Genomic DNA, 27,737 nt, shown 5'->3' on the forward strand with positions numbered 1-27,737 from the left:
TTTGCATTACAAAATGAGTATTCGATGCAAAATACAGGAGAGTAGAATAAGCACATGTCACAGATCGTAAAGATGCCAAAGCTACTTTAAACAAAGGAAAACTGCCCATGCCACTGAAGTCCATGGAGTCACGGTGCACTCCTTCCTTCCTGAACACTGCATTATCCCCTCCAGACTGAAACGTGGTTTCCTCTGGTAGGCTCAACAATTGATAAAGCCCCCACCTGGTTTTCAAGGGGTGAAGGAATTACTAATGCTTTGTAATCAGCTCATGGTAAGGAGGCCAGTGTGGTTTCCCTGATTTACTTGGATATTGGTCTGGTGTTTCACTGTGCTTTCACCTGCATTTTACTTTCAGTTCTGGATTCTTTCCAGGATAAAGACGCAAAGTCAAGGTGGTATCTTTCCTGTCCAGCCACCTCCTCCCTTTTGGTAAAATGTTAATAGACTTACAGGTCTGATATACAGGAGGACGCCAATACACTCTCAACACTGACAAAGTCAAACAACAGAAAATATTTTGCAATTTGGCATTTTTTCCCCCCAAATATTCCTGTTTAAATGCTTTCCCTTTAATTCTCATAAATATTTCTTTTCAATAGAATTCAGTCTATTTTTGCCAGCTGTAAATCTATGTAGAAACTAAATCTCACCTTCCCAACTCACACAAGCAATTGCCCCCTTGGTCTGGCAAGGCAGCTCAGAAGAACAGGGAAACTAGGATTTGTCCTGTATCTGTCTATCCATTTTAGTGGCAACCTGTGCTTGGCTGAGTCTGGTCAGCTGTAAGAGACTGACGACAATTGTTCAAAATACTTCTGGTTGAAAAATATATAAATCAAAATTACTGGTAAAACACCATAGATGTATGTGACACGTATGAAATATAGAAATAACCGAGAAAAATAAAAATAACAGATGTCAGCCTAGAACTCTTACAATCCAAGTTTTCCAAATTATATTAATGTCACAAAATATAAATACACAAAACAGTAAGTCAGTCACACTGCAAGGTGACAATATGCTGTCTACAGAACAGTAGGGGTTAATTTTCTTGAAGAAGTTTAGGGGGCCACGAAAGTTGTGAATTTAAATTCACACCAATTTGAAATGTTATATTAAATAACGCATAAAGTTAATTTTGCTTGCATTTCATACTGACTACTATTCCTATTCCAGGTTCCTCCTTACAAAGGACAGGCACATCAAGGAAGTAGCACCCAGGAAAAAAATTAAGGGAAAAACATTAATGGAATGCAGCAGGCTTGGGGCAGAGACCAATTTATGCAGAGAAAGTGCTTAAGCATGGACACTGGTGCCTGTGTCTACGGGTACATAGAGAGGTTTGGTGAGCGCATGCCCGGGCAAGGAGGATTTGGTTATGGTTAGAATTTGTGAGTGACAGCCATGTGACAGCTGGGAGTCAGCAAAGATTTTGTAGGGATGGAAATTCCTGAGACAAGACACACGACTGCTCATGCGATCTGCATGTGCCTATCATCATGCTATATTATAATAGCTGACACCATGGTTTACCAGTTTTCCAAAAGAGAGGCTATAAATTAGGAAAAGGATTTGAGGCACAGTGGATGAGAAATTAAACTCATAACATTTAAAAACAAAGGGATAAATGTAACTTCTTTGCACGTTATTGAAACAAGCAAACAAAAATCTCCATTTAAACCACACACCACCAGTAAAACCTGCATTTCCATTATTTACCTTTAGTGACAGGTCATTATTTCCTTAGAAAATATATTTTATAAAAGGTCTGAATGCTACAAACATACTTAATTTTTAGTATGGAATAATCCCACTGATTATTCACGTACTGTAGCTATTCCTACACTTTCAGGATCAGGGCCTAAGTCGCAATGTGCAATTAAGCACAGGCTTTCCCAAAGAACTGTTTCATTTGCCCTTCTGGAGGTCTTACACGGATGTGAAGCCAGTGGAGATGTGCATTTAAATCAAACCTGAAAAACCAAAATACTTTCCCTTTAACGCTGAATTCAAGCCAATACAGTATCACATGACCTTTACCGTAATTTCTATTAAAATCATTTCATGTCTGGTTGCTTCTGCTATCCTGGCTCATTTGTATTGTTTACAACAAGTCATTGCTCTCGACAGTTAGTGGTGGCTGAATCCATGGTTACCAGTTTTTACATTCACTGGTTAAATGGAATGCAGCTCTTCAGTGGGGTTTCATGGAGAAAGCTCTTAAGAAACCACAATCCAGCTATCAATCAGGCTAACCTGGGAGAAATTAATCTGATAAACAGAAGTATCACTGTGTATGAAAAATTTATTGAAAGGGAGCTCAAGGCTTTTATTAGTTGCAGTTGCAAAAGTGGACACGTTTGGGTCAGACTTAGTACAGGGCAGACTTGGGTTATGAGGTCTGTGTCTGACATTCATCCATGTTGTGCCTCCTCTGGCGCTCACTGCTAATACAACTATACTGTTCAAGGCTTTAAAAAAAAATAAAAATCTCAAACACTTATTTTACCAGAAATGTGCTCGGAATACAAATAGTGCTTAAATACAGGTTTAACCAGACTGCAGTCCCGGCAAAGTAACTTAAACAGACACAGACAAGATAGTAAAACACAAAATAGACAGCCTTGAGTAGAATCCAATTAAGACAAAAAACACCCCGAACAGAGCAACATTGTTAACGACTAAATTTAAGCCTGTAAACAAATATATTTTATTGCCACCTACGAACAATACGGACTAATTCCGTTTGCTTTGTTATTTATAGTTTGGCGTAGGGTGGGGTTGCCAAAAGCAAAGAGCAAAGCAGAAACTTATTTGCAAGATGGACCCCCAAATCCTTTTAAAATGCCTAAAAACATAAGAAAAGTTCTTTACAATTTGATGGCTACAACATTTGTCCCACAAGCTACATGACAGCAACAAATAGTTAAATCAAACATATTACTACTAGCTCATCTACTGCAAAGTCACTGTATCAGAAGCCCGAATTGATTTGTTTCCTTAGAACAAATTGAAAATGAATGTAACATAACATCCGAAAAAAGAAATCCCTCCTGCCCTGCTAATCGGATATTGTATAATGGTTGATTGCAGCTTTGCACCGTGCTATTGTTGCCTATATCATACATACTTACAGGTTCTGGGTTCTTCCAAGAGTTTGGTGCAGTTTCAAGGACAAATGTCTTAAGGAAGTCTTTCTACTGTGCAGCAGTGATCCTAGCTCTGATCTCATTACATGAGCAAAGTGCTACAGCTGACAATATAAAGGAAACTTCCTGCGTGAAGAAGAAATCTTGGAAAGTCTCAGGGTTAAAAAGGCTGCTTAAATGTGCTGCTTGATTTGCTCCCTAGTTGTGTATACACAGTAGCAGCTGATCTCTGTTTGCAGCCCTGCAGAAAGAAACCTTTGCTGAAAACCAATGGCATCACATTTCAGTGGAGCTACTGCCAGGCTCTGGAGAGCAAAGCAACCTTTGACAACTTCACCCAGTTCAAACCACCAGCGTTTGCCGCATGTCCTGCAGGACTTTTGAGATGGTATATTTACTGTATTATTTTTATTAATGCCACTAGGAAATCCTGCATCCCAGGCAGCTGTGATACGAGCAGAAGTCTCCCTCACTGTAATAGGAGGTTCTGACTGTGTCAGGACTGTGAACTGCAGAATTCACCACAATATCTTTTGCTTTGTCTTGATTGTGACATTTGCAGATGAGAAGCTGTTAGTTGCACTCAAAAGCATTTTCTGTCTTAGAATTGCTATATTAAGTGCAACAGGCATCCTGTTTATCCTAAATTAATCCTGAGCCTGCCCTGCATCAGTCACGCACTGCTCAGAGCTTTTTTTTTTCTGATACAGAGTACAAATCAAAAGATTTGGGAAGTGGGAGGGGGCTAGTTCTTTCACTAAGTATTTTATCTACAGCCAGATCTAGCCTGGTCCCCGTTGGACTAAAAACATGGAGCACAAAATCCCAAATTCTGCCAAATTTGGTATTCTGACCAAAGTTTCAGTGTGACTCCAAATATCTGTTAGTGCTCCCTTAGCTCCTGCCTCAGCCGTCCAGAACCAAACCAGGGATGGGCAGAACCTGCACCAGCTTCTGCAGCTCTTACTGCTGTCCAAGCAAACTAGTAAGACCAGAAAAGCAACATTTGAAAAGAATACATCTGCTAGCACTATTTCAGCTCTTAACTGGGAAGCAATACTCCAAACACATCCTCACATTTGATGTTAAAGAATTATCAATAATTAATTCAGATGTAGTTGTTTCACCATTTAGCCCAGGGTGATTCTCCAAAGAGCAACTGGGACCACACATTCCCCTGGCACTCAGTCAGAGCATGACCGTAGAGCTTGCACGCTGCTTCCCAAACAAGACCTACTTCTCTCTCCAGGATAGCCAGAAAACCTCAGAAACAAAACTTAGAAGAATCCCTTTTAAAAGTGCACCATTGCAGGGTTTGGTTAGGAGGAGTTGAGGGTTTTTTCCTGGGCTTTTGTGAAACAGATTAATCACCACCCTTTTTTCCCCTCGGGCACTATGACTATTCTAGCTACTAGTATATTGCGTGTTATTTCTTTAATATTTTGAACTTTATTCCAAAGGGCAGAAACCAAAACTGACAGTACATCAAGACAACATGCTCTGTGATTCAAATAGCAAAATAATTGAGATCCTGTGCACACACAACATCCAAGTCTGTGTACACACGTTGCACACATGTGCACACACTCATTCACAAGCACAAACAAGTGTAAGGGCCTGTGGCCCAATTTTCAGAGACACCCATAGTTCATGTCCTCACCTCCCTTCAAATACAAAAAATTAAGAACAAGCAAAATCTGATCAATGAAACATCAAAAACAATTTTTGTAAAAAGTAGGCACCATTTATAGCAGGGTAAGCACATTGATTCAACATGTGCTTCCACCCAAATTTGCCTCTCTCCTTTGGGAGAAGGATCCTGTTCACTCCTGGACTGTGTCACACCAGAGAAATGGAAGTGTGTGGTAGCATCAGCAGGTTTAATCTTGCTCTTCTCCCTCAAGGGACACTGCAAGGCAGCGACTCAAAATCCTGGCTACAAGGCAGGGCTCACTGTCTGCCCGTGTCACCTCTGACACATCACCTAAACTGACACCATCACATTTAGTGCATGTTGCAAAAGCACAGCTTCTGTCCCTCTGTTGCTCAAGCTGTGAGAAAGGGATTGCATGCTGGAGAAAAGTCAAGGACTAAAGCTCATGGCTGTGCATCCTGCTCCCAGATGTGCCATATGAAGGGCCATGAGTGACCTTGAACCGCCTGCTCTCTGTGCTCCAGTGCCCAGCCTGCTGCCCAGACTGCACATAACTCACTCACAGCACTTGCCCACCTGGTCCCTTTTGGCTGTAGTATGGCAGAAGAGGGGTTTTTTTCTGTTAGAAATTCAGCACAGAGTAAAACAAGTTCTTTTTGCCAGGTGAAACCCAGTGCACTAATTTAAGACAAGTTAAAAAAAAAAATCCCAGTGGAAGCAGGAATTTCAGTGAATGAAGTTTTCTCCTCAAGAGCCTCTAAATACCCAACTGTCAGCACAGAAAAGCTGAGAGTTCTGAACGCAGCACAACTGTATCCAGCAGTCCTACCCCGCACAGACCCACTGGCACTTGTCAAGGCTGGAGGACATCCACTCTGAATTTGACTCCACTTCTCCTTACCTCTGTTATATAACCATGCCCCCTTGTCACAGCTGGCTCAATACAGATCCAGGGACACAGCTCTTTCAGTTACCTTCTTTTGTAAAAGTATACAGAGGTTCTGAACATGGGACAAATGGGAATTGCAAAATCTTTCTCCTCCCAGTCTTCCCAGATACACCTCAACCTGCAGGACTCTGACTTCCCTTTTCACTCCTTTCTGATTTGCTCATTGAATTTTGTTTTCACAGCATTGTATCCAGCAAGGAGAATAGTAACAATTCAAAGCCTGTTTTCCAACCTTCAGAAGGTGGGGTAAAGTAGCCTGGCTATTAAGGCAGGACCGCAAAAACATGTTCAGAGAGGATGGGGAGCAAGAGCTAGCAGAGAAATGAAGGGGAGGCTGACCCCGAGCTTACATGATGTCAGAAGCTGTAGGGCTTCATCCCTCCTATCCCCAGTGGAAAGGGTGGCCCTTGGAAGCCAACCCCACTGCCTGCTCTTCTGAAGTCTAAACCCGTGCAAGTGTCCAAGATAGGCCATGCCCTGTCTTCCTGACATCTGCCAGTTGTAACAATTTAGAAAGCTTGTTTCATTCATGACAGCCTTAAAATTCAAACATATCATCAAGAAGTCACGTATAGCTAATACTACAAACAACTAAACCAGAGCAAATTCTCAGTTTTTACGTAAACATTTGTTTTATATTTTAAAACCTTGTTTCCAGCAGTCAAATAATAAGTGACACACTCTCTCATTTAAAAAGAGATTTCAGGCTCTTGTAATTAAAGAGGAACAATTGAAGGTAACTGCAGTAAACCAGAAGTCCAGCAGATGCACAGTGACACTTTTTTAAAAGTCCCACCTTTCAGCTAGTCTCAAAATTTTCAATAAGCAGTATCAGTTTTAATTATCAATCTCAGAATCCAATAGCACACAGAGACTCCAAGAAACATATCCCACCTGTTTTATTCAGACACTTAGGACTTTGCTTAAATATTAAGTCTGAAACTCTGTTCATCTAGACCTGGCTGATTCCTGCACAGATCCTGAATGTGTCCTTTCCTCAGTCTATCCATATGCATAATAACTGTGACTACTGGATTTTCTTCTTAACTTTTTAATGCACATGGATCCTAATCAAAATATGAAACACCTTCTTCATCATCACAGAATGAGTGGCTCTCATTGAAACTGGTCCGTAAAAGTTGCTTTTTGCTTTTCATCTATCAAGACTTCAAACCAAAACTAATACAATCATTGGGAATTGTGTATGCCTAAGCTACTTGCTGTTCCCATTAGAAGCTCTGCACTACTCAATCATTCAAGATTCTCTGTCCCATTGTATTAAATATGCTCATATTTCGTGCTATGGGTACAATTAAAATTGTTTGGGTTTTCTTATCTTTAATTTGGTCTCTAAAATATCCAGCACACATTGAAACCAATATAGGTGATAATATAGATGTAAATATCACCATGGAGGCATCACGATAAATCTGATGTTGGGAATAATTCATTCAGGGTATCTAGAGCCAATTTAAATTCTTTTCCAATTTTAACTGAGCCTTCATAACCAGATGAACTTAAATGAAGGTGTACAACTTCATGCTATGCTGGTAAACCACCCTAACTAGGAAATAAATTTTCAGTGATTAAGTTGAATTGTTCGTACAAAACGCCAGCTTCAGCTTTTCACCCATACAAAATAGCTTGGAAAATATATACTGCATGTGTTTATTATAGCTACAGTTGCTATGAACATCTATAACTCTCCAACAATTTCTTTGATTTATGTTCAAAAACATACAGGGCATGAAATGATGCCTGCAACCTTACATTTCCCTCAAGAACATTGTGGGGAGAAGATATATTCCAAAACATCATGTTAGATTCCTTGTTATGTCTCCTTTTTAAAATAAATGTATGATAATCAATTACACATGCTTCAAAGCAACTGCCAGTAGATTCCCCAACAGAAAAGCTGTTTGAGAAAAGTTCCATTTTCTTCCACCTAATGGTTGAGTTATAATAAGAGATCTTGCCTAGATATTAAAGGAAAAAAAAACCGTACTATAAAGGATAGGCCTTGCTCCACTTGTATATGCATGCACAGGTTTATGCTTGCCTGGACTTGACTTAGAACAAGGTTTTCAGAGAAGTAACATCTCCAGTGATCAACATGCTAAGAAAAGGATGTGTGTGTGAAGATCTTGCACCTAATCTCCTTGTCATATATGCTTGTAGTAATCCAAATGATGTCAAGAGAATGACACAGATGATAAGTTAATGTATCAGGCTCGACTTCCCTTTCAACCTCAATATGCAAAACATCCCTTTAAGAAGTCCACCCAGCTGTAGCCTCCACTAGCAACAGAAACCTGCAGATGTTTATAGGAATATCAATTACGCTGAATGGGAGCTCTGCCATTAACGCTGGTGCATGTAAGATTGGACTTTGCAGATCTGCCTGAACTCCACGCAGAGGCCAAAGTGCACGTTTTCTCTGGGGCACTGAGGCCAGTGGGTTATATGCCATTAACAGGTAAGCATAATATGGATGGTATTTCCACAGTCTCATGGCTCTGGCACAGGGACAAGGGCAGCATCCCCAGGCAGCACCCTTGCCCACGATGGGAAGACAGGAGCGGCCAGGAACACATAGAGTGAGTGCATGGACCCCTGCCCCCCAGCACAGAAAAGATCAGTCTGCCCTGCTTTCAGGTAGTTTGTGCTGTCTCCACCCCAAACAGGGAGCTCCCGTTCCTGGGCAGGGAACTTCCCTGTGTCCTGGGCATTTCATTCAATCCTTGGGTTACACTGCAAACTAAACAGCTGACAAACAATACAGGAAACTGGACTGGATGGGACAAGCCCCTCTAAGGAAGACTGGCACCTACTGATACTGAGTTTCCAGCAAATATGGAATAAGGTGGGTATGTGACTTGTTTCATGGCCCTGTTCATGTCTGTGTGTGTGCAAAATTCACATGCCAAATAGGGAGATGGAATAAATTCACTCATTCTACTCTTCCCCCCCACCCCATTTTCTCTGAATCAAACCCTCAAAGAATGAAAATCCACAGGAAGGGAAATACTGGCTTGCTCCCTCTTTAGCCCCCAGTGCTATTTTATTAAGGAAGCCAAGGAGGAGGAGGGGAGAGGACTGGACATGCGTGCCTACTGCCCATGCAGCCCCAGCTAGATAGCATCAACAGTTGTTCTCCTATTTTCACAGTGGGAAATAAGCATGTACTAGCTGTATTGGAATAATCAGGAGGAATCTAGGTCAAAATCAAAGCAAGACTGCTCTGTCCATTTGACAAAACTCACATGCAAACACAATACCCATGTAAAAACAAAGAAGTTATTTGTAGCAGTTCTCTCTGTTAGGATTGCTAAACAAGCGTGCAGACATTGGCCTACCTTGAGTAAAAGGCACTATTCCTTTCCTGTGACTTCTGAAAAGGCATTCAAAATCAATATAAAATTGCAATATTAGGAAATTTTATAATCATTATTTCAAAAAGGCAGACTTGAAAGGGTCTCTTGTTCATGGGTAAATCCTCAGTTAGTTTTTCTAGTACCGGTGGTTCAATCGAAAGATTCGCCAACTGCCCCCTGGAGAAAACTGAAGATCTGCATTTAAATGGAGATATAGTATTTCCAAATGCACAGTACCTGCAAGGCAGATACTGTCAAGGTTTCTTAGTGAGTGGATCTCAAATTGTATTAGGTACATTTCAGTGCCGTAACTATCCCCATTTCGTAGGACTGGGGCTATTTCCATATCATTTTTTTCCTGGGTGCATGCTTTGCAATATTTGTCATGATAAGTCAAAATTAAACCCCCATCTACAACAAAGCCTTCACATAGCAACAACAAGGAATTACAACCTTATGCATAATTCTCTGATGGGGGATGATGAAGACTGTATTAGATGGCCTGACTAAAAATCTTAAATAATTGAAAACTCTGATGACTTAATAGAGTAGTGAGCTTGGTTTACAATGCAGCCAATTTAGAGCCGTAAAAACACCGTGTAAAATGTTTATCTTGTGGTTGACCATTACATATCCTATTTATTATTCCAAAGTATTTCAACAGCATTTTTCTTCATCAGTGCTGCTGCTGGTGTTTAGCACCCACTTGCTAAATTCACGTGATTTTCCTGGAACAGCTTTAGGAAAAGAAAACAAAAAATTAGCAGATCACTACAAAACTGTTCCTTGTTACTATATGCCTCTTTTCCACATTCTGACTTGAACCGACTTCACGTGCTGCAAAATACGCTCAAAACTGCCGAAGCTAAAATATAATAAATCAAAGCCATATACGTGAAGTTAAAAAGACTGGTGCAACTACTGATCCTGACACATCAGAGAAGCAAAAAAAAATCAAACCTCATGAATACTTTGTTGCTAATGTACACGAGTTCAAAGAGCAGTGTTCCTCTTAGGAAAACATCTTAATTTTCATATCAGAAAATCATCCTAACCTTCCAGAAAAGTTTATACGAGTATGCAAGCAAGGCAGAGAGAAGGTTTAGAGTGCGAAAGACACTTGTGATGGGTTTCAGACAAGCAGGCATTAGTCCAGGCAGCCTCTCGCTGAAATTCAGGTTGCAATTGAAACGTCCCTGTAAACAAGGTTACTGCGAACGGCCCAAGATATCCTTCTCAGCAACACCTTCACCAGGAGCCCTTCAGCTGTCTACTTAGTTTGTTATACCTTATCTCACAGCCCTGACATCCTAATGCTGATTCAAATTCAGGATTCAAAATGAAAGACGAAATATCTCTAAGATCACTTAATATTGAAATACCATTGCAGTAATAAGTGGTGCCAGGCTGGAGATATGGATATAGTACTTTAGTGGTAACCTTTTAATTTCTGACAAAATACTGTGGAATAACTGTGATGCTGCACAGACAGTTAATACAATCGATTTGTTTTCCTTATTTTGATAATGAGCATGCTGAATGTCGTGTTTACCTTCTCCTGCCCCTGGCACATTTTTAAAGTCCTCTGAAAGGAGACCTGCCAGATTCCTGTAGAGACATGAAACACCCCAGACCACAGAGTCCCCCTCCCCAGCACAATGAACCACAGCTACCTTGATGCTCCCAAGACAAGGAAGATCATAACCACATGAGTCGCTTCATCATTCTAAGTCTTTGGCTATTTTCAGTGGAAATGCAACGCACACACCATGTATAATCTAATGTAGGTTATATTGTAAACTACTCTCATTCTGAAAGTGAGGGTAGGCATGCCACACCAGAACATTTTGTCCTCTGAAATAAAACAGGGAAGTAACAGTGAAATGTATCAAGCAAGTTTTATACGTTGTATTTTAAACAGGGTAGCTAATAAATGCCTAGAACTTTGGTGGGTTTATACAAAGGGCACTTAGATTTCCCTCCCAGTCACAGACAGTGATAGGTTCAAGCAGAGGTGGGGGGGGGGGTCATCTGTTTTTCTGTTGTGTTATGTTTACTATTAGAATCTCCTTAATAGTATGAAAAGACAGGATTCCAGGGGGCGGGGGTGGAGTGGGATGGGGGTACACTATAGAGGAGGGGAAGAATTACAGGAGAGAAACCCAAGCTGCTCAGTGCCTGCCTTCCCACACTACCATTCACCTTCATTTTCGTCTCCTTTATATTATACTCATTTTTACTTCCCTCCCCCATTATTTAGTCATCTCTTAAATGCAGTCTTCTCTTCTCTGGGATCACGAAAAACATATTAACTAGAACCAGTACACGGAGTGCATCCCCTGCAGCACTTCAAAATGTACCTCCAGACCAGTCATGCCTTCATCGCATTAACGACCAGGGGAAAATAAAAAATAAATTTTTTTTTTTTTTTAATTAAAAAGAAAAAAAAAAAATTCCTCACCGCCAGGTCACACTCAGACCCCACAGGCAGCCGCTTCCCCAAACCCCCTCCTCCCCACAGCCGGCGATGGGAGGGCCAAGTGCCAGGAGGAGCGAGCAGTGCGTGGACTTCGCACACTTTCCTGTGCCCCTCCTGATCCCGGGAGCGCGCGGCCCCGCTGCCTTTGTGTGCGCGCGTCCGCCCGCGGGTCCCGATACCCCGGCACGGGCGGCGCGGAGCGCGTCCCGCGTGGGGCGGCCACGCCGCCGCTCCCGCCGCCCGGGGCCGCCAGCGGAGCGCCCTGACCCCCGCCCGGCGGGCAGGGCTCCCCCCGGGCCTGCTCCGCTCCCGCCGGCCGCCCGCACAAGTGTTCCAGGAAGGAGCGAGCGGCGGGGGAGGGACGGGGACGAGGACGGGCCCCCCCGCCGGCCTCGCCCCGCGCCGCAGCCGGGACACTTCGGGGCTCCCGAGCGGGCACGGCGGGGGGGGGCAGGGCGGCCCGGGCAGTCGCCGCCACAGACACGCGCGCCCCGGCACCGGCTGGGAGACTCCGGTCCCCCTGCTCCGCTCGCAGCCGCCGGAGCCACCCCGGGACCCCGGCCCTAAACTCTTGCTGGCTAAAGCCTCGTCACTTTCCCAGCACTCCTGACCCTGGGCGGGAGGGGGACACACACACAAAACCTGCGGGGTAGCATCTGTCAGCAGCCAAAAAATCATTCTCCTTCCCTTCTTCCTCCCACCCCCCCCACACACACCCGGGCCAGTAATTCTAAATGATTGTCCGAGAGGCGAGAGCCACTGAACCCCGGGTGGCCGGTGCTGTCGTGCGGCTTTTTCCAAAGCTGGATTTTTTGGGGGGGGATGACTCTGAGCAAGTGCAATTGGCAAGGGCTGAAGGTGGAATGGGGCGGGGGGGGTGGGGGTGTAGAGCGCTCCTGGCAGCGGCTCATCTCCAAGCACAAACATGCCCCCCATGCAATGTCAGCTGGCGGGGGTGCGGGGGGGTGCGGGGTGCGGGGGCTCGCTTTACCTGGTCAGCTCAGAACCGCAGGCAGGTTAATCAGGTGAGTCGTCGGGGATTTTAAAGAAGCCGAAGCCGGTTTCTTTGCTAGGAAAGTCTACAACACCATGCAGGGACATTGCAAAATCTTTACACACGCCTCCTTTAACTGGGCTCCCGCGACCTCCGCCGGCGAGGGGGGAGCCGCCGGCGGGCGGGAGGCCGAGCGGCGCCGCGGCGGCGGCGCGGGGGGCGCGGGGGGCGGCGGCGGCGGCGGGCGCGGCCCGGCGGGCGGAGAGCGGCGGCGGGCGGGCGGCGGCGGCCCCGGTCCCCGCGGCCCCGGCCCCGGCGGCGTCCCCGCGCCTCCCTGCCGCCTTGGTAGCGCCGGTCCGCACTCGGCCTGACCCGGGACGTCACGGCGCCTGCCTGTGTTCCCAATGATAACTTGGCAGGAGCAGGGGGAAGCGGCCGGGTTTTTCCTGGGCTCGTTACCGGGTACGTGCACGTTTCTTTCGCATGCGGATTTTTTTTTTTTCTGATTTTTTGGTTTTTTTAAGGCGCAGTAACGAAAAGCCGGGACAGGAAATCCGGGGCGCGGCGGGGGCTGCCGCCCCGCGATGGTGGCGGCCGCTCGCCGGCGGGCGCGGGGGAGCGGCGGCGCGGGGCGCAGGCATGCGTTCATCTCCGTGTCTTTCATTTTACCTTCAGGGTGACATTCAGTGCCGGGCGAGCCTCGCCGGTCACCGCCACGTCCCACCTGGAAAAAACACAAACAAAACCACGAAAAAAAAAAAAAAAAGCCAACAACAACAACAAAAAGGCGACTGCAGAAAAGGGGGGATGGGGAGGGAGGGGTGCCAGCCCCCCACGGCCGGGATGCGGGCGGCGGACGGGACACCTCGCCCAGGGGACGCGGGGACACACGCGCCGCCGGCCACTAGCAGGCCATGTGCCGAGCGGCCGGCGGGGGCGGGGGAACGGGCACCGCACACATACAAAAAAACCCCAGTAAATAAATAAAAAGACAAAAAAGCACCCGGAATGCCAGAGGAGGCCGGGCGAGGAACGAGGATGCCGCACCGCTGCTGCCGTGCAGGCCCGGCGCCGCGCCCCCCCAATGCCTTGCAGGGCTCTGCAGGGAAGGCGGGGGAGCCCCCGGCGCACAGCGCCCCACGGCCCCGCCGGGAGCCGGGGTGCCCCGGGGGCGCTGCGGGCCGGGCAGCCCGGGCCGCACTGGGGCACCGGGCTGCGCAATGGCGTCGCCGCCGAGCAGAGCCAAGCGCTGGCGCAGGCCCTGGCAGGGCTCGGTGAGAGGAGCCTGAGCCATCGCTCCCACCTCTGCTGCTGGGGCAGCCGAGCAGCTGCTCCCGAAGGCGGGAGGGTTTGCGTTAAAGCAGAGCGAGCCGGGGCCTGCGGCAGCCCCGGGGCCGCTGTGACCGCCGAGCAGGCTGGCAGCGCTGTGCCCGGCCATGGCAGCAGCCACACGCATCCGCTGCCCTGGCTTCGTGCGCTTCGCAAAGCCAGATCCTGCAAATCTCCATGAACGCTCCCCCTAAATTCCGAGGACATTTTCACACGTGAGACTTAACTCGCATGCAAAAGTATTCCCAGAACTAGGCCTCGCTTAAACTACCCATGGCAACCTGAGTTTAAGTGCGTCTTCATCTAAAAACCAGTTGTTACCACACATTGCTGCAGCACCACACCACCTACTCTGTGACCGCAGAGCGTCCCAGCAGAGCCCTGAGACAAGTGTCCCTCTTCTGTGTTGCTTTTCACACCACCTATTACAATAACAAGTTACAACATCGCCAGTGCACAGGTAACTAGCGCAGCGGAGTTCGTGAAGTGATGCATGTAGCAGGGCTGAAACTAAATTATTTTTTGCAACTGCCTCTGTTCTGCCTTAATATTAGCATTAATACTTTCATTTTCCTCATTTAAATACAATAAAAGGGAAGATTGCCTTTGCTTAATATTGTTACTAATTAGGTTTTGCAATTCCAGTTTTTATAAGGCGATAAAGTCAGGGAAAAAGTCAGTGTACACCTTCTCTGTTGCTGGGCTCAGTGCCCTTAGCAGCAGCTTATTTTAAATGCTGGGAGCACCTACTGCAACTGGAAAAAGAGTTCGGGAAAAAGAAATCATTCTTGGAATATTGTACAGTCCAAGCATCATTTTAAGAAGCCTGAAATTGAAAGCACTGGGGTGGTTTTTTTGGTTTTGTTTTTAAATGTAAACTACTCAGGATGCTTTCTGGCTTGGCTAGAAAGACAAGTTTGCTACATGTTTCTGTTCTGAAATAATCTTTAACTGCTTTTATGCTAATTTTAACTCTATGCATTTTAACTCTACTGTCTCAACAGAGTACATTACTGACACATATTTTTCATAGATTTGAGAAGCAGTGTGTAGAGCTTGATTGTTGTCTGTATTTCACCACTCATTTTTAAGTGAGGCTCTTTTGATTGACGTGGGGAATTTGTGTAAAAGGGTATGGCATAGCTACCCAAGATGCTAGTTACAATTACACCATACCTCAGCTAACAGAGAGATTTTTCATTGTGATTGTTACACTCTTAAAAGTGAATTAGTTAATCAAATTGCTATTTTTGGAGTGTGCTTAAAGGAACATTAAAATGCATTAATTTCATTAAAATAAATGAGCAGATAGGTAACAAAACAAGTGCCAGCCAAATAAGCAAGATCTCAACTATGGAGTCACATCCAGCCCTGGTGAAGTCATCTGAGTTGTGCATGTCTACAGCACATTTAATTTGGCTTCTGCAGTCACACAGCTGACGCTTTATTTGGTTGTCAGAGGTGTGTATATTAAAAATGTGCGAGCCCTGCTTCTTCTCCAGTGTGATTAACCTCTGAAGTTAAATTCACCTGGTTCCCATTTAGCTCTGCTGTGCAGTCCTATCACACATGCAGTTTTTGGTGTGTACACACTGGAGATGCAGAGAGGCATTCCCAGCCCCTGTATCCGGCTAAGGGATGTGAGTTGTGTCTGAAGTGAGGGTGTGATGAGGTGGATTTTAGCAGAGGCTGTTCACAACCAACTGCATATATATGCTCCAGTTAATAGGCTCTACTGGAGTCTGTGCTACCATCTTTCATTACTGCTGTTACTCATGCCAGTGAGAGTAGAGGAAGGGTTGGTGTGTCTGTAATCATACATTCATTTGCTATGCAGATATATCCTAAGAACCTCTCAGCCCAGGAAAATTATGCTGGAATAAGGTCGGATGTGAATGTAAAGCCGAACTGTATTCAGATAGTTTATTCATTCTGGAATAACCGAGTTGTTTCCTGGTTTCACTTAATCCACTTTCAAAGTGGATTAAGGTAATTCAAGAAACTGAATTGTTACACTGGTGTAAGAGTTGTCTACACATGGGTTTAGTTGAACGTAATTACTGCGGTACCTAATAAGTGCCTTGAAATAATTTGGTGTGTAGACAAGTCCAGAGTCCCACAGGTGAAAACAACAGAATTTAGTCATTTTGTATAACATGAGGTTAATTTAGCCCAACACTTGACCTACTTCTTTCCTCATGAAGCATATTTAATTCATTACAGGTTTTTCTTCCTCAACAAAAACCCCACAACAGAAATGTATTTGTGATCAGTTTCAAGATAGCAATGCCATGTGTATTCCACTAAAACAGTTCAAACAGTATATACTCTAAATACCTTCTCAGCTGCCCTAAAGAGGACAAAAGGTTCTTTACTGAAAGAAACACTGGCTTCTCAATCATAAATATTTTGAGCGGGTTGTTCCAAACAAAAGGAAAATGCACCCCAAAGCTCTGCTCTGCTCTCTGAGACACCCATGATCCATTTGACTGCATTCCATTCATAGCAATAGCACCCAGTCTGATTCAGCAATTTTAGTTCCTGAATGAGGAACCTCACAGACTCTCACAGAAGAGTTTGCAGTACAGCAAGGCCTTCAGGGGAGGCACCTTAAGAATAGAGAGCTAATTTATAGTTTGCTTACAGAGGTCTGAATCAGGGAGAACCTACCTGAAACCCAGGCAGCCACCCTGCCTCTGCTCTGAATCAGGTGTATCACATCACTTGCATATGGGAAAGTGACTGAACTGATAATGAGAACATACAATATGCTTTGTTACCTTGTGCCAAGCACAAAGTTTGTCAAACATCATTCAGTGTCATTCCATGCCATGGATACCCATGGAACTAAGGTGATTCTCTGATGTGAATGAAGCCTCCTAACCTTTAAACTTAAGATTGTTTGTTGGTTTTCTTTTTTGGGGGGAGAAAAACCGAACAAAAACGTGTCACACGTTAGCCGGGGTCTTCCTTTACACAAATGAAGCAGCCCCAGGTACTCGGTGTAACAGGCAGTGATGCCTACAGGATTCTCATTTTGTGATTACAAGCATGGCTTTGCGCTACTGTGCTTGTCTTGGTTAAGGATATAGGGAATGGATTTCACCTACAACTCCCTCACGCCAAATCTGCTTATTTAAGTAAGAATAATTCTGGTAACAAAATAAGCATTGAGTGAAGAAGGTAAACGTGAACAAACGTAAATGAGAAATCAAGTACTTAGATTCAGTGGTGCTGGATGACTTTGACCATGGGTCTTGATATTAAGGCTCAAATATTAAGCCTGATATTACACTCAGATTGAAGGCAGTTAGAGTTTTATAGGAGCGTGCCTGATCTGAAGTCCCACTTGAATAAAAAAATTGGATTGGATTATTGTACACTCTGCTTCTGCTGAGAGGTTTCTGAGCATTGGATCCACCTGCAGTGGTGGGGTATCCTGGCTCTCCCCCACTCCTGTCATTGCAGGGCCATTACTCATCCAGTGGGGAAGATGTCTTTAAATCTCCGAGACAATGGCACACGCAAGAGGAAATCTCAGCGCGCAGCCAATGCCAGGCAACGAAGGATCCTCTGTGGGAGTTGGTTAGTAGTGCCAATGTTTGATATTTGTCGTAACAACCACCGACTGTTTTGTTTTTTGTTCTAACAATGTGAATTATGCATTAAACATTAATACAAGTGAGTGTACTTTCTTTTGATCTTCAAGCATAATCATTTCTAATGAGAGCTTATACATGAGCATTGAAACAAATCCCTGAGTCATGTGAATTTACATTGGTTTTACTCTGTGGGAAAGATCCCACATGAGTTACTCATGTCTGTAAAACATAACATACTTATAAATCAGAAGAAAAAAATGAGCTTGCATTTGTCTCTTGGAACATAAATATCTGCGTAGACATTTGGCTTGTACCCTAGCAGTAATGAAACATTAAAAAGTTAATTTATCAGAGATCAGGATTCAGGGTGGGGCCCTCAACTAATGTGAGATCCAAATCTGCTCAGAATAAGCTCAGCTCTTAGTTTCTACCATCTGGCTTTTTACAAGAGTTGAGTCTAGCATCAGAGGAGTTTGAACTAGCTGTAAGTAAAGGGATCAGGATTTGGCTTGCTTGATACAGATAAAAGTTGCCAAACTGCCATCACCATGTTATAATATGCCAGTACAAGCAGGCAAGCTGTGCAGTGCTAAGTGGCACCTCTCCAAATGCCCTTGACAGCCAGTACGAGGCTGACCCAGGCCGGACCCACTGTAGAACCTGCTTGGCCATGTTTAATATCTGCACTTCTTAAAACAACAGTCACAAATGCTGCATTCCGTAAAAACATAAACACTGTGGATTGTATAACTGCCAAGACAGTTACTTAAAATGCAAACAGAATTTAAGCCCTTTCCCCTTTGACATGCTGCACAAATATTAAACCAACAGGCGATTAAGAGCCTACACTTCAGCAGCCGTGCTGTGTGTGCAAGGGACAGGCAGCACACTGGGGAAAGTACAGGTGCAAAACAGTACGTGATGGGCCCAATTCCTGGGGGTGCAGGTACTCACTACAAGATTTCCAGAATGCCTCTTGCCTTTCCAAACAGACCTCAATGGCAAAGGTTGCAGGAGGTGACTATCAAGAAGGTATTATGTTTAATGGCAGATAGGCTCTATCTATGATTAAGGTCATATCTCAAGAATTCTCAAAAGCCCATTAATGTATTTTATTCTTAATGTGTAAGTGCTAAAGGAGTCCTGGAAGTCAGAAATCCAGGATTACCCCACATAATTCAATGTTTTCACAGAAGCATACAGTCATGCTCTCTGCTACTTCCTTTCTCTTGCCTGAATGACCTTAAATGCTGATGGTAGAGCTTCAAAAGGAGAGTGGAAGCAGCCTATGCATAGACTAGTTTGTAGACTGGAAGAAGAGCAAACACAAAACTCTTCATCCCTGAACTTGAATTCTTGGTCCAAGTGTTTTGTTTTATATAATGACAGAGGAACTGATGCTATTGCAGTAGAGAAGAAAGCACCCAAGACACTCGGTTAGGGAACCTCAACACTGTATGTATGAATTATCTTCCCTGAGGTTGCACAACTTCACCTGGCATGTTAAGTTAAAAGATGGATAGGTCAATATTAGGTCTTAAATAATTTTGGATAGAAGGACCTCAACTCCATCTAGACCCTGTTTGAAGCACATTGACGTTATCCAGCTTCAAAAGTTCAGTGAGTCTTCTGACTTTTCAGAATGCGTCAGTACATCCCCAGGCACACACAAAAAGCTGTGCTTGCAAAGATGGGATAGATACAGGTAGAAAATGGTGTACCAGAAGCATGTAGGGAGGCCTCTAAGCATCAGCCAGGGTGACAAAGCATGCTGGCCCATGGATTCCCAGGCTGTATTCACAGCCCTGGAATGCCTGCTGGAAACACTCCCCTGTAATTTAGCTCATTTGGTGTGCATTAAAGATGCTCATTTCTAGACCCCTAAGTGAAATGTGATACTGAACTCATTCTTCCTCTTAAACCAGCAGGCCTCAGCAGATGGCCAAGAGGCCAATGGGAAGGAGAGAACGCCAGTTTTAATCCAGTTGTTCTTGATGGAAAATTATGAGAAAAGTGAAAATATCTTATTCCACAGACCAAGGCATTTACTTACATTTAACTGCCTAACCTCAGTCAGAACCCTGAATTCTGTTACTATATGTGAATGTTACGATATGGTGAAGTTTTATTTGGTAATTACCTGGTCAGAGCCACAGACTAGAAACCAGATATGCAGCCAGTGAGAGCCCAGGGGAGTCATACCAGTTTATCCTCGGTGAGAATCCAATCTTCACTTTCAAATTAAAAAAATTGATAAGTTGCATTTTTCCATGGTATTTTGGTTATATCATACAGGGGGGAAAAAAAAAAAAAGCAAGAAAATAAAAAATAAAGTTATAGATATTTATATAACCAAGACAGAAGCAGAACCAATGGGAAATATTTAGCAATTAAATTCTACATCCAAATTATTAGGTATTTCAGTGTTGGTGCCATGTGCATTACTGCTTAACTTTAGGGCAGCAAGGTAAGCTCATTTTCTTGCCTCTGTCTTTTCAGCCACCATTAGGGCTGCAACCTTCCCATCCTCCAGGGAGAGGGGGAGAAGTTACACAATGGGTGTTTTTCCATGGGCGGATGTCTAAATGTGAAGGGAAACAATTGAATTTTAATGACAATTTTGAGACTCTTGAAGTTAATTTCTGGGCAGTGCAGAAATTAGTGGGGCTTGCTGCTGCCAAGAGCTGCATGTTCTCCTCTCCTTCTGATGTTAGCAGGATTACAGGTCTCAGCTTTTGGCAGAAATAACTCCCAAAATAGTAGGTCCTTCTCTCTTGCCACAAAAGGCAGAGCGAGAGACCTGCTGCTGTCAGACCCAACCAAGTGTCAGTGCAGAGCAATGGCTACAAAAACCAGGGTAACTGCACCAGATTTACACTACCAGAGATGTGTTCTCATTAGGCATTTACAGCATAGTAGCACTATCCAGGGTAGGATGGGAAATTTGTTAGGTGCTGCACAAAACGTTTCACCAGAAAAAGTTCCTGCATCCAAAAGCACTACAAAAATGATTGCGGAAGGAGAGTGGCAAACAATGGGATATCCTGGGAAAAAAAGTACACCAGTGATTGCAGCAAAGGCAGCCAGCTATGAAGGCTTTTCCTACACGCAGGGTAACGATAATTCTGCCAAGGAGGCAAGTTATTTCCTTTTTAGCTATGCTATTTCCACTGCATTACTGAATCATGGTTTGTTAATAGCTTACAAACATCAAGTTTAAAAAGCTTTAGGAGCTTTGTCATATCTAAGACAATATGTACCAATTTATCCATTTCTGTAGAAATACATGCTCCAATGGATTTTGGGGTTGTGGTTGTCAGAGTGGGGTTTTTAATGACTTTAATAAAGAAGGGATAATTTTGGTGTTGTTTTTGTCTTCTTAGAAGATTCAGAAAGGAATCTAAAAGATAGTCCCAAAATCTGTATATATCTACTTGTAGATAGTGAAGTAGAAAATAAAAGGTGCTTCAAAATAGTGCCAGTCATTTAATCTGCTCTGTAGTTGGATGGCAGAATGCCAAGCATTTTCACCAAAAGCAGGAGACTCAGTGCAGAGGACTGTCTTTTCAATTTTGGGCTATGCAATCATAGCCCCAAACAGGTCATGGAAGGGATCAGCCTTCCCCACGTTACCCCTCTGGTCAGATGGCAGCTCCAGCCAAAAGGAGAGAAGAAAAGAGGACAGCCGTAGCCACCTGGCACTGCCTTTCTGCACAGCAAAAAGCAGGCACAGGAGGAGAGACCTGGTGTCCAGCCAGGTGTGGCAGGACTGGCAAGCCAGGCTGCCAAGCTGGAGCTCATCCTCTGAATGGGATTCTGCAGGGGAGGGCACGGAGAAGGTAATATTGGGGAACTGCTTCCCTTGCAAAGATCTCTGCGTCCCCATTTACCCTCTCCTGTGAGATGGCCAAACATGGCTCTTAATTTGGCAGAAAATTTTCAGCCTGGTATTATGTTACTGTGTCCACCAGCCCACTACAAGGTGCACATAAAACATCACTGCTTAACATGTTCTTGAAGTTCCCTTATGCAACAGCCAGTTCTCATTTTAGTTACAGAGAATTAAAAGAAACATCAGGAAAACTCACATTACTGACTGACATCAAGCCATTTTTTTCCTAACACTGTTTTTTATATACAGTACCCAGAGTTTAGTTGTGTCCATTATTTCCTTCTACTCACTTATTTCACTAAGGATGATTTTACTTAGAGCAAATTTTTGCACTGTGCTACTGGATACTATGATACAGTTCCTTGCTGTAGAACAAACTCACCAGTTTAGAAAATCCACCATAATGTTTTGCTACTAAATTTCTGCTGAGAAGTAGAGGCACTAGCTCACAAACAGCCCATCCAAGTCCTTATGGAACTTTCCCAAGAACCTCAGTGTTCTGCTTATCAGGCTTGCACACACAGCTAAGTCTCAGCCCCTGCTCTGAGCCCTTGGGACATGGGTGCTCAGTTAAGACTACAGAAAAAGGGAAAGCATGACCACAATCAACAGTCATTCATTTTAATGGCTGCTAATGTAAAAACATATTCCTAACCTTACTTGCTACAGCCAGATACATGATAGGAGAACCAATTTATTTTCTTTTTAACTCTTTTGTACAAGTAATGATTTTTGAGAGATTGGTATAGTAATTTCCAGTTGTTAGGAGACTGTTGCTTTACCTTTCTACCTGTGCAGATAGGATATCAGATTTCTTTCTGAGTTACCAAGACCACTCAGAGTTAACATCCAGAAGCAGTTTCTTCTGTTCCAGCAGCACTTGCTGCTTCTTGGGGCAGTTCTTTAGGTACAAGTCCAATAGAAATGGCCCTTCACTATTTTCCATTACAGCTCAGGTTTTCTGCCTCAGCTTTATGCTGCCACGAGCATGTACAAAATGGGATCCTAGTTTTCCTCTCCATGCCCTCAGTCCAAAAAATGCTATGCAAGAGTAATTCCATCTGATTTCACATAATTCTGCTCTTGCACTTAAAAATACAGGAGTTAACATCCAAGAAGTTATTTGGGTAGGGGAAAGATTAACGGGTCTTCCAATCCTCATACAGGTGACCACAAGGTACAAGCTTTATAGACATTTGATGAATGAAGGGTTGCCACTAAATGAAAGTGTGTCACAAAGCTCTAGAGAAAATAGTTGAAAAAAAGATTTTAGGAGTTTGTGAAGGCACCATGAAATGAATGCACTTTATGAGGCTACAGCGTATGTGTAGCAGGTATATGCAAGCTGCTCTGTATTCCTAAATTGATCACCAACATATCACTGGGAACCTGGGCTTCTGAGAGTCATTTCTCTCTCTCTGTGCCTCCCTTATATGAAAGTCAGGATAATGTCTTTGGTGCCCCTTGGATGAACAGAACAAGCTCAGCTGTTAAATGTCAAGTATTACAATCAATCACAGGTTTACCACATCTGTTCTACCCAACCATTTAAAATTATTAATATCAAAATAAGCCACTCAAAAATTAGTAATGATTGCAGAAGTCCCAGACTATGGAACATGAATCTCAGTGATTTCAATGGATGTGATGCCAGCCTTAGAGATAAGATTAGCTTCAATGTGATTTGAAAGATCCTAACACTCCAGCGACAAATTATTTGGTCTGCATCTTCTGTTAGTTCAGGAAAGATCTGTGCCTGTCCTGTCACAGTCCCTCAACTATTGTTCCCCCCCACTTTGAATATTTTCCTATGAACGCTGCTTGCTCCATAACAAACAATCAAAAAAACTTCAGACCCCCCAGCATTCTATGGTTGAATTTATAATATGTTTTCCCTCTTAAATAATTTTTATTTCGAAATATTAATGAAAATTTATTTGCCAGGTAATCAGTAAAGGAATTGAGATATAATTCACTTGTTATAGTCACTCTCACTTACATGGGTCTACTACTGATGATCCTTCCTTACATAAATGCTTCAGGAAAGTTGGATGCTACATTTTCAGTAATTTCTTTATTCTACCCAGACAGATAACATTGGATGCATAAAGCTTCTCATTTATGTGGCACTTCCTTTAAAGCAAGTTTATCCCCTTGAGTAAATTTTTCCTTGGCTGTAATGTGAGATCTATATATAGATAGACAGAGAGGTGCACAGACATCTGTATCTGGCATAGATACCTGTATTTATCACGCTTAGTCCACTGGCTAGATGTTATTACAGATTGGAAAAAGAAAAACAAAAAGTGAAAATTTCTCTACTCAGTGTTTAGGAGAAGTTAGTATCACCAAATTTAGAAGTATAAACTCAATTTATTTTTTGTCACCTGAATACACCACCTGCCCCAAAAGTACCTGATGTCAGTAGCAGTTCATGCATGTGTGCAGCTGCAAAATCTTTTGATATCCAGATGTCAGTGGAAACCATCACTGGATTACAGTATTTTTTTGACATATGTAAAAGATTCAGTCACCCTAAAAGTATTTAACAATTTCTACAGAGACACGATATGAAGAACTTCAAGTATCTTTGAACATAGAAGAGTCACTACTATATCCTACTAAAATGCTTACTATTTCCAACATTTTTCAAGTAGACAAGATGAATATGGAGGGAGGAGGGAAGAAAATTATTCAGAGAAAATTCAAGTCAGAAAGAGAAAAAAATATTTTCTTATTTATAGTTCAGAGATCTGTGCTATTTTAATTCCTCATTTGAAGAGCTATTTTAAATTATAAATTGCAAGCCTATTTTACATGTCTTGCTCTTCTTGTGTGAGTACAAAAATATGAAAGAATAAGGTAAAACAAGATAGTAAATAGTGATTTAATTTGTTCAGAAAGCATTGAGTGATAAGCATCTGCATGGAATTACCTAGTTCAGTTCTACCCGAATATTCTCCTAACCGGAAGAAAACGTGCGAGTTCCTCACCCATTTTAACAGCCATCATAATGGATGTTAAACTTAGCAGCAACAGTTCATTGGCAGCTTCCCAAGACTGGCATCAATGTAAGGATTTGTATTTGATATGAATGAAAAAAAAAAAAAATCATTGTTATCCAGTATTTGAATGGAGGTTTGAAATAGTTTAATGCAAAACACCACAGATGCCACTCATGGACATGATAACTATTTCAGGGGAGAGGGAGGAGGGAAAATTTCCTACTGCATAATGAAAAATATAAAAATATTAACTAGAAACCTTGGTAGAAATTAAAGCCTGAAACTACAGCTTTCTACAAAGAAGATGATGTCAGTTCTGTGTATTTCTGCAAGAGAAAACCAAGACACTGGCAGGGATTTCTAAGCATTTCCACAACCCAAACAATAAGAGGAAGCTATTCAAAGTCACAAGAGTTTTGGTGTTAACTGCATTGAAAACATAACAGAGCCTTTATCTTAATCAGTTACTTAGAATGAGCTGATACTGATTTATCATCTTTTCTCCCTCCATGTTTGGAGCCACAGCCACTTACACATTACTGACATATTTTCAAAATCCCACACGTGGGCAATAACATGCAGTTCTTGCAAATATTTTGTGGGAAGGAGATTGCCTGTATTATGCCAGTGCTGTTCTTCAGGGTCGTGAGTCACTAAGAAAATACAGAGAAATACTTATTTTTGTGCTTTGAATAAGAAGTCTTTTGTGACAGAATATAAGCATGGGGAAGTAGTTTCTAAGTTTATTATTACTACTCTCTTTATTAAGAATGGCAAATTTCGAAACAGTTGAAATACTTAAATGGAAGCACGCCACTATCGCCAGTTTTTTCTGCAAATGTTCAGTCAACATCCTAATTGTAGTCCTATCCTATAGGATGAAATGAGCTCCAGCTCTCTCCATGCATGATATAGCAGTAAGAAAAAAATAAAAGGAAAAAATCGAAACACTATTTATTCAGCAACTGAACCTTAGCCAAAATGTACTACTATTTACTATGGTTAGTGGTAATTTTACACATATAATAATCACATAAGGCACTTATAACATTTGAAAGCCTGAGATTTGCATTATCATGTAGGCTCTTTTAATTTTGTTAGGTATATACTGACAGAACTAAACGTGGGCATTTACAGAAAAAAAATCAGCTTTGTTAAGGCTGAGATAAATGAATAAAAGAAAATAAATACAATATTAAAGTTGTTAATGCTCCATTCTCAACAAAATTCTTATAGTTATGTGCTCTCCTTTCCTTTCTATCAACATGTAATTCTCTGCAGGGATGTCAAGGGGACCATTCTGTTTTCCTAAAGTTAGCAAGCCAACATCTGCTAAATGCAGCACGACATGCTGTTTACCTTTGTTGTAAACTTGAAGCTTTTCCATTTAAGAACTGTATAAATGAATCAGTATTCATTCACACCTATGCCTAGAAGTATCTATTACAAAGCAGAGAGTGTTCATTTTTAATGTCCTCCTTATTCTGATTTTATGCCTTATTCCTCTGCACTGATGCTGTTTGGAATTGCTCTAGATACAGTAACAAATGCAAGGGAAGTAAAACAAAAAACAATGGGGATTTCCCCCTCGTTTTCTGCAAGTACTTATGGACAGAAAAAGGTGATAAAAATGCAGAGGTAAAAGGTCTCGCCTGACATCTCATTTAAACAACTCGGCAGTTTAACAAACTGCTACAAAACAGAAGTTTTGTCCCACGCTCCAAAAACCAAGATGATAAAATCCCAAACTATATGTTTAGATTTGCCTTCTAAAATCCTGTGCAATATTTAGCAACTTGTATTTTATGGCAGAATTTCCAAGGGAAATAGTAGGGGCTTGTCTGTTTTGTTTTGATTTTTTAAAATATATATACATTTCTCACCTGCTGAAAGGAAATCTACCTACATCAGCAAAAAGCACAGGTAAAAAGAAAAGACTAATTAACATAAAAAATGCAACCACCCTTTCTTTAGTGAATGCTTTTGAATAAGAAAATAATTTTTCTGATGCTGCAGAAACCCTGTATTTGAACGAGCACCCACTAACATCACTTGTCCCTCTAATCATCATCATTACTGAGACAGAAACAGCCTTTGTTGATCACACGCAGCATTCTCTAAAATCCATTTTTCCAATTAAGTTTTTATTCTCCTTCTTACTCGTCTGCTTTTGTTTAGTTTTGAGCACAGTTACAGCTGTACTTGGGTTAACTTGTGGCAGTAAGACATTTGCAGAAGCTGTTGCTCTCAGTAACGTTGGCTATTACTGATTACAGCATTGCTTAAGGCAGATTCCTTGTTCTAAATGGCATTGGACATTTTTACCTGGATATTGCAACACCACATTATGAGCACTGGGATTTAAACAGAACAGTAAGCAGTGCTGCTGGCCTCTGGCTTTCAACAATAAGCCAGTAGACTTTTGGGTGGAGACACAGCTAGAAAATCGAGCTATCACCAAAGTATCTGATGCAATGCCTGTATCTTTTTCTAACATGCTACTGACCAATTATTACATTCAGCTGCGAACCACGGTCCTAAATAATAAAGGTCAAAGTTTTCATGGATATCTTCTGTGTTTGAGTTGCCACCTTGAAATATCTAAAGCTGGGTTTTACAGTTGCTAGGTTCCCAGATCTCTCACTGGGATTGTATGCCCTCGACATCAGGAAAAACAAAACCAAAACAGGCCCCACATCACCTCAAATCAAGCCCAATTTCATTGGAAAAATGGGTTTAACCTCTGCCAGAAGGATAGGCTGATCCCTATTAGTGTATTCACATGAAAAAATCCCAGTCTGGAACATTTGTTTAGTCAACCCCAATCTTATCTCACCTTATTCTCAACTTTGTTGAATACAAGAAAAAAAGGTATGCAAATTCGGAAATTTGGCACATAATAATAAACATTTGTGGGATTTTTATATAATACAAGAGTACTGCAAATATAATATTTTCTTAAATAATTTTGTAAGATCTATAATTTTATAAGATGTAAAAACACCAAATATTTGTGGACATTCTCATGATTACAAGAATTCCATTCATGCAGCTTTTCAGCAAACACTGAAGTGATACGTTCATCCATGATATCCATTATAAAGGTGGGAGCATAGCAGCACTGTTAGGGAAGTGTGCTGGAGTTCAGGACTCCGACCTGGCCCTGCCTGTAACCTGCTGTGACCTACTCCAATGCACCAGATCAAAACTTCCTTTCTCACATCAGCTTTCCTAATACCTAACTCACCCAAATAAAGTGTTTTCCTACTTTCATGTATCAGGAGGAGATGTAAGAATCCTGTGATAA

The 27,737-nt window shown here is 42.6% G+C and overlaps 1 protein-coding gene and 1 long non-coding RNA gene across 7 annotated transcripts in view; one reads left to right on the forward strand and one right to left on the reverse strand.

The window, feature by feature from the left end:
* Positions 1–12,754, reverse strand: part of ESRRG (estrogen related receptor gamma) — a 374,779-nt gene extending 362,025 nt beyond the window's left edge. For 3 of the 6 annotated variants that reach the window (XM_048296143.1, XM_048296142.1, XM_048296144.1), the window contains exon 1: positions 12,600–12,754. Coding sequence is in view for 3 of the 6 variants with exons in the window: in XM_048296139.1 (XP_048152096.1) it covers positions 3,138–3,235 (98 nt within the window). In the remaining 3 variants the exon portion in view is untranslated. Of the gene's footprint in view, positions 1–3,137; positions 3,302–12,599 lie in introns of those variants that run through there. The other 3 variants (XM_048296139.1, XM_048296140.1, XM_048296141.1) reach the window with 3 other exon arrangements.
* Positions 12,755–12,897: 143 nt separating this feature from the next.
* Positions 12,898–26,996, forward strand: LOC125322448. The gene is made up of 2 exons (XR_007202006.1): positions 12,898–13,064; positions 13,278–26,996. It is a non-coding gene; the product is annotated as an uncharacterized LOC125322448 (long non-coding RNA).
* Positions 26,997–27,737: the final 741 nt, after the last annotated feature.

This window comes from Corvus hawaiiensis, chromosome 3 (genome assembly GCF_020740725.1).
Source record: "Corvus hawaiiensis isolate bCorHaw1 chromosome 3, bCorHaw1.pri.cur, whole genome shotgun sequence".
NCBI classification, from domain to species: domain Eukaryota; kingdom Metazoa; phylum Chordata; class Aves; order Passeriformes; family Corvidae; genus Corvus; species Corvus hawaiiensis.